The sequence below is a fragment of the Sander vitreus genome, chromosome 6 (assembly GCF_031162955.1).
Source record: "Sander vitreus isolate 19-12246 chromosome 6, sanVit1, whole genome shotgun sequence".
NCBI lineage: Eukaryota > Metazoa > Chordata > Actinopteri > Perciformes > Percidae > Sander > Sander vitreus.
Window position 1 is genome coordinate 11,870,190 of NC_135860.1, and position 7,578 is coordinate 11,877,767.

General features: G+C 38.7%; 1 protein-coding gene across 1 annotated transcript; it reads left to right on the forward strand.

Moving 5' to 3' along the window:
* Positions 1–196: 196 nt before the first annotated feature.
* On the forward strand, positions 197–5,839 carry rabac1 (Rab acceptor 1 (prenylated)). The gene is made up of 6 exons (XM_078252548.1): positions 197–295; positions 1,438–1,573; positions 3,448–3,660; positions 3,926–4,023; positions 4,480–4,581; positions 4,848–5,839. Exons 2-6 carry the CDS (start codon positions 1,452–1,454, stop codon positions 4,934–4,936), a joined length of 624 nt encoding a protein of 207 aa, XP_078108674.1. The 5' UTR covers positions 197–295; positions 1,438–1,451; the 3' UTR covers positions 4,937–5,839.
* Positions 5,840–7,578: the final 1,739 nt, after the last annotated feature.

Here is a 7,578-nt window from a genome sequence, read left to right on the forward strand (position 1 = left end):
TTCAATGTTATTCCTATGTATTTGTTATGATATTATTAGGAAGTATTGTTATATAAAGCTGGACACACTCAAATCTGATAGTAATGTCAATAAAATAAGACACGTGATAAATACAAAATAATAATATTTTTATTAATAAAAAAAAAAAACCTACAAAAGATGAGTAGTCTCCGTTGCGGTTACTAGGTGGCGGTGTTTTGCATCTAGACAGCAGGAAGTTAAATAACATCCACATCACATCCGTGAACCAGAACAGCAACAAAAAGGTCTGAGGCAGTCCCACCAAAGTTGTGTTGTAAGTATACGTGATTATACGATTATAAAGTTGTTTCTTTAAACAGGTCTGGTCTTCTTTTTAATCGTCTGAAATATCCACCCACCGTCGCGATGTAACGTTTGTAAATATGTATCTGCCTGCACCTGATGTGGACATGAACGTTAGCGTAGAAGCTAGCTAGCTGTTAGAATCTTTTGAACCAGCAAAGTTATCTTCGCTACACATAGTTTTTATTTAACTATACATATGTACTGAATTTAGTAACGCTATTCAAGTTACTTTAGAAATGAATACTTTAGGGATGTATGCTGGCAATAGTTTCTTCAGTGTCCTGTCTAGTATCCTAGTGATGTGGCAGTGACCAAGCCCTTTGTTAACTAAAATTTTCCACTATCCAAACTGCACTGTGGCTAAGCTAGTCTCCTTAGTTAGTAGTAGTAGTAGTAGTAGTAGTAGTAGTAATAGCAGTAGCAGTAGCAGCAGCAGTTAGATGCCTACAATTCACATGTGAATTGTAGGCATCTAACTGCTGTTATGAACAAAATAGTTACTAATTTATTACACTTGCTAATTGATTTAGTTATACTGTTCTTGTGAACTATTGTGGCACTCTTTTTTTTCATGACACTTTTGACACAAATTACAGTTCCACCTAATAACCATTCTGATTACTCTATCAATACAGATTTCAACTAATTGAAATTCATAAAGTAATCAACCGTTGATCAAAGGTGAAGCGTTGATTATCAACGCTTCACCTTTGTGAAGCTATAACCAGCTAATGTTTGGTGTGTTTTGTATTTAATAAATGCCTTACAGTAATTGATGAGTTATTTATCTGAATTGGTCTTTATTATTGGATTAATTATCTGATAAAGAAAGAACTGATTAATCCAGTAAGTGTGTCAGCAGTAGCGCTAGACATATTTTTATACCAGTGATTCACTAAATGATGCTTCAGAATAATTTGTTTTTTCAGAGTATAAAACGAGTTTTCGACAAAAGCCTTTGTTAATACCCATCACTACTATATCTGGCTGTTCTGTTGGTGCCTGATATAAGCATCTGCTACATCATGCCAACCTAAGTGTAGACAAAATAAATGAATAGTTAGGAACGAAAATGATGTTCAAATGATTTGTCTTGCTATTGCCCTACAGCAGACAGTTTATAGATGCCATCTGGAGCTCCAACGGGGGAGAACTGTCTTGTAGACATGGAGAGCAAAGCTGGAGACCTGTTCAGTGCTGAGGATGCTCATCCAACTGGCACAGGTGGAGCTGGAATCTTGGCAAAGTAAAGGATACATATTTGTATTATAGTCTGATGTCTGCTTAACTAATCACACAATTGTAATGATAATGCTATTATCATAAGGGCTTGTGATTCTATATTGCTTAAAGGGGTTATTGAATGCAAAACCGATTTTACCTTCTCATAGTTGAATAACAACAGTTTGGTGGGTAAATAGGACATACATAGAACCTCAAAATCCCATTGACACCTCTTTCCTCTGCAAATCTCACAATTTAAAACTGCCTCTGAAAACAGGCAAATCTCAACGAGCTGCCTAGTTGACGTCAACTCGGTGGCTCCTCCTCATTTGGCTCTAGTCTCTATCTTTGTCACGCCCAAACATTTACATAGGCTACACCACTGACCTGAGATCAGGTAGTCTTCTGAATAGGTCGCGCAGATCTCAGAAATTGTATACATTGTTCATCTGCTATTTTACCACTATATTCACTTCTGAGACTTTTTTTATGCGAGAAGTCAACTATATAGAGGTCAAATATGGGCCGTTTTACGAAAATTGATGGCTAACTGCAAATTTTGTCCGACTGTGTGTCGGAATTCAGCGGCCAGTGCTGCCTGTGTTGCTGCCTTGCCACCCGGCCTGTCTTCCTTCACAGACCCCGGCCTGCTGTGAGGTAGATGGAGCTCCGTCACGGCTGGCAGCCCACGGCACTCCATACCCGCGCAAAGTCACCTTTTTTTGGGTTAATGGACTACCAAACGCCGCTGCCCTGACAGAGCTCCAGGGCCTGCAGCTCCCCTCTTCCTGCTAAATGGCTGGTGTGTGTGAGTGAGAGCACAGTCAGCGAGCTTGTTACACCAGCAATCTCTTACCACAGGTTCCAGTTAAGCTTATAATGTGTGTAATTATAATGTGTTGAGTTATTTAAACAAACGATCGGGGAAATAAACGCTCTTGTCCGCAAGTCTCATTGATAGAGGCTGGATGGAGCTCTATCAATGAGAGCTAACTAGCCTCCTCTTAGAATTCCTCTGAAATTCACAAAAATGCATTAAATTGAAATCGGACACCATTGTTAGCTTTATAAGACCTTGGGGTAGATGTTATATAAGTGGCGTGACTAAATTCAAACTGTAAATATAGCTACTCTAGTTATGCCGGCAGCTGGCAGCAAGCCAGCTCCGTGGAGCCCCGAGTATTCCAGTAGTCCAGTACCCAGGGAAACTTTCACTGGGTATGGAGGTTGTTGCTTTCTCGTCAGACTGTGTGGAGCTCCTAGCTAAAGTCCGACATGTCTTACCAAATTTGCAATTAGCCATCAATGTTCGTAAAACGCCCCATATTTGAGCTTTATATAGTTGATTTCTCGCTTGAAAAAGTCTCATAAGTGAATTTAATAACGAAATAGCCCGACAAACAATGTATAACTTTGCAGTGTCTGAAATATGAAACCTGCTGTCTCGTCTCCAATGTGTTTCTATGTGGTTCGCTCAAACCAATCAGCGCGCAGCTCATCTAAATATTTATGAGCATACCATATTTGGAAGAAAAGCTCTTGTTCCAAATAGAGCCATATTCACAGGGTAGTTAAGGGCCTAATAAAATAGCATTCGGGCAATTTTCAGCCCAACCAATGTTACATACCCCTTAAGGAACAGTGTAAAATACCCTATATAATCATTCTATCACCCCTTTAAATTTCCTCAACCCTGTTTAAATATACTGAAGTTCCTGCTACTATTGGTTATTATTCTACAATGCAAACAAATTATGTGAAATTGTCTCTCCTTATCGCTATTTAAGGGCATTTATGGGTACTTACAGTCAACAACTGGTCTCTGTAGGCTTGTTTTGGAATTTTGTAATACTTCTCTATGTATTCAGTTCTTATTGTCTTTGTCTTACTTCATAGGCTCTGGCTTCCCAAAGGCCTCTCAGTCGGTATGGCTAAAGAGTGGATCGACAGGCGTCGAGTGTCCATTCGACCATGGGCCAGCTTCGTGGACCAACGCAAGTTTTCAAAACCCCGCAACTTTGGAGAGTTGTGTCAGAGGGTGGTGAAAAACGTGGAAACTTTTAACAGCAACTATACCTTCATCTTCCTGGGTCTAATCCTCTACTGCATGTAAGGCAAATAAAGAGGAAATCATTTTGTGTTGTTTTGTCAGTGGGAATGTTCTTACTTACAGTCTGTACCCAGTACACACATCATGGACTTTCTTAGAGGGTTTTGGCCACTAGGTATATTAGAAAAGAAAAATGGAACAATCTGCGTGAGAGTTGATTGAAAAGTAAAATACAGTATTTTAAGCTTTAAACTAAACTAAATCTACAAATGCTGCTATAAGTAACGCCAGCTTAATTGGACTGTTAATGTTTCTTCTCCTCAGTATCAGCTCTCCCATGCTGCTGATTGCTTTGGCTGTGTTCGCTGGTGCCTTCTACATAATTCACCTCAAGTCCTTGGAGTCCAAACTGGTTATCCTCGGTGAGTAAAGCTGTCAGGCATGCCTTGAGTTGCAATCCATTAATTGTGTACCTGCGAAATATAGTGAATTCTTGAAATCACCATACACACTTGATCCATATTCCCATATGAACCTTTGTGTTTGTACGTGTCTGCTAAGATAAGTCAAGCCTCTCCAGATAAAGGAAAATATTTTTTATTGATTTGTTTAGAAAATATGTGTTTAATTTAGTTTTTTTAGAAACTTGTTTTTGTTTCAATGAAAATTAAATGGTTGCATGATATTTCTCTGTGATTTAGACAGGTAAAGAAAGAAGTTAACTTATTTAAGAATAGAATAAATGCTGCGGCTGCTATAAGAAAATCAAATATATCTTTGAGCTTTTTATATTTATTACCACTCAAGCCTGCAAGAGGTAGCACAAAATATTTGCAATCAATGGCATAATTTTTTGTTGTCATCTTCTTGTCAACCAGGCAAGGAGCTGACTGTCCCTCACCAGATGAGTCTGGCCGGAGCCGTTTCTCTACCTGTGTTTTGGTTGGCCGGAGCTGGAGCTGCAGTCTTTTGGGTTCTGGGTAAGCCAAACCACATTATTATTTTTTTTGGGCATGCAGGAATATTTGTTGCAAACTGTAACTCCTATGTGTTTTTTGTGATATTATTTCCATAGTAAATCATATTGTTACATTCAATGAAAGTCTCTGCGCGAGAGTGTCAGCTGCATTCCCTTAATGTATTCGTAAATGCATATAGACCCTCTTTGTCTAAGAAAAACCTTCTTACTCATTGTTTTTCCCATTACATTCCCCTTCCCTTCTCCATTTGTCACGTCTCCTCTCAGGAGCGACGCTATTTGTGATTGGCTCTCATGCTGCGTTCCGTGAGCTGGAGGGATCCGACTTTGAAGAGCTCCTAATGGAGCCTGTGTGAAAAGCAGGCTGAACCCTCAGCAGGTGCTGGTCGACGATCAGTCATCACTTTGACCCTGTAATCACGTTAGCCCAGGGGGGTTGAGGAAGAGCTGCTCCTGGATCTGTTTCTTAGCTATCTGTGCATCCCGTATTCCCTGTATTAGAATGCAACTTGTCTTGCCTCTAAAGTAGTTGTTGTTGTTACAGATTATATTGCCTTTTATTCAAACTCATTCATACACACAACTTGCTATATGTCTAATTAGTATTTAAGCACATACAAATGTTATGCCTTTCCCTGCATATGTTATACCTTGAATGCCTCTGGTTTGGGTTCCCTGCAATGTCCCTTACACAGTGACATACTGTATCTTCAATTTATAAATCTCTTATATTCTTTATCTGTAATGCAGATATATTTAGAAATAGCTTCTGTGTCTACACCATCTGACAAGATTGCTGCTTTCTTATGTAAAGATAATGTATACAATAAATTCAATGTTTGCAATTCTAAACTTCTACAAAAGAAATATATTTTCCAAAGGAAAAGTGCCATTTAAAGCTTTAAAAAATCTCGTATAATGATCAATACTAAATGTTTTATTCAACAGAATACAAAAACACATTTGGTATCTCAGATAGGGTACTTAACATAGATAGGTTGATGAGAAGACATCTTAAAAGGTCAGTACATAGTAATGGCGTTTGGTATTAGGGATATTATGGTACTTTGGTGACTGTCTTTGTGCATATTTATCAGCTCTACTTACAACATTCAGATGTAAAGGTCATTCTAAAACCTGAATTATTTCTTATTTTTTTAAATTCATTATTCTTTTGTTTACATTTTGATGTAAGCTGGGTGTTTTTGTATTGAAATTACATTTTTGGAAGTGCAATAAACCTCTGATGTAAAGATTGATATGCAGTTCTGTTATTTTGCCTTTAATTAGTTTGTTGTATTCGGGCAAAACTACAGTTGTCTCCTGTTTGTGCATCCATGGCAGGAGTTGTAGTGAACTCAGTGGCCTGTACATTTTGTCATTATTCTGGTTGGATCTGAATACACAGTGGAATAGGACAGTTCCAACCCTTGTGGCTCCTCTTCTCTATCTCTAGCACACCAAACACTGCAGGGCTCACCAACCCCCTCCTGCCCCCCATATGGTCCCCCTCTTGTCCCCCTTTTAATGTGACCCCTGTGACCTGTGCTCAGCAAGAGGACTCCATACTCAGGTTGCCATGACAATGACCTTGGAGGGCCCCAGTCAGACACACACTCGTCCACAGACACACTCGCTTACACACTGCGGCAAAGGCGAGCGATCGATATTCTATTATACGGAGGGTGGCGTGGGGGGGGGAGAGTTGCACTGCAGTGAGCTCACTGCAGAGACACAGGGGAAATTAGAGAGTGTGAGTGTGTTTGTCAGTGAGAGCGACAGAAAGTGGGTGTGCATGCAAGTGTGTGTGTGTGTATGTATGTATGTATGAGCAGGAGACACTGCATTTGTCATTGCACAGTGGTAGAGCAGTGCCAGAAAGTTTTTGTTTTTGTGTCACTCAAAGGGACATGTTCTAAATGTTCACAGGATGTGGCAAAGTGACCTCTCAGACCACCCAATCCTTATCTCTCATATTATAGAGCTGTATATTATGTATAATGTATTTGATTTGTGTACTAGGGGGGCAATAAGAGGTTCATTTAAAATAGATGACCCTTGTGGCACAGAGAGGTAGCACAATTACATTCGCTTCCCTTAAGATACAAATACACTGCCTTTGCTTTATTTGCAGGAATGTAACCTTTTGGAAATAACTTTATTAATCATAAATGTTGACATTGTTCCCTTTGAAAGACTCTCCTCTTGACTCTCATCCTGAAGCTCATGAATGTTGATGTCAGACAAGGCTCACACATTCACAGAGGTTTGGTGCATTACCCTGGGCTGCTGCCAACTCTTCCTCCTATGGCACTTTAACATTATGCAGTCTGATGGTTGAAGTAGATATAAATTCACAACACTAGGTGGCATCCCATCATCTACTTTCTCATTTCTAAAGTGTTCCTATGACTTAAATCAACAAATTTGCACCCAAATGATGCTTGATGGAAAAGGGTACATTATTTCACTGTATGTGGCAATGCAGTAAGGTCAAAGCTTTTTGGGAGGAAATAAAAAAAAAAAAAACAATAGAAAAGATTATCTTAAAAGATTTTTTATTTTAGGACTCTACCCCAAGGATCACAAGTACACAAAAAGTCAACAAATAATAATAGATTTGTGTCTTTTGCACCCTAAAAAATCTGTTGCATTATTTTGGAAAAAGTCAAGCAGACCGACTGTTACATATTGGGTTTGGCAAATGTTAATAACCTTTTCTCTGGACATAAACATATGTACAGAAAGGGAAGCAAGAATTATTGAAAAAGAAAGGTATGGAGCTAACGAATGAAGAGGAGGATTGAATGTTGACTAATGTAAACCCCGTAATGTGAGCTAAAACTGTAATACAATGAGACTACCTTAAACTGAATTGATATATCATTTTTGGAATGATTGTATGAAATGCCTACGAGAGTTGTTTTTTTCTTTCTTTTTAAATTTAACTTTGTTTGACTTATGTTTGTTGTTCCTGTTTGTCTATTACATTTTTGTT

Bases quoted from the DNA above. Each gene is read 5' to 3' on its own strand.
- rabac1 (XM_078252548.1), top strand. From the start codon at position 1,452: ATGCCATCTGGAGCTCCAACGGGGGAGAACTGTCTTGTAGACATGGAG. The intron at 3,661-3,925 runs GTAAGGCAAATA...TCTTCTCCTCAG, and splicing joins GGTCTAATCCTCTACTGCAT to TATCAGCTCTCCCATGCTGC. The intron at 4,582-4,847 runs GTAAGCCAAACC...GTCTCCTCTCAG, and splicing joins TGCAGTCTTTTGGGTTCTGG to GAGCGACGCTATTTGTGATT.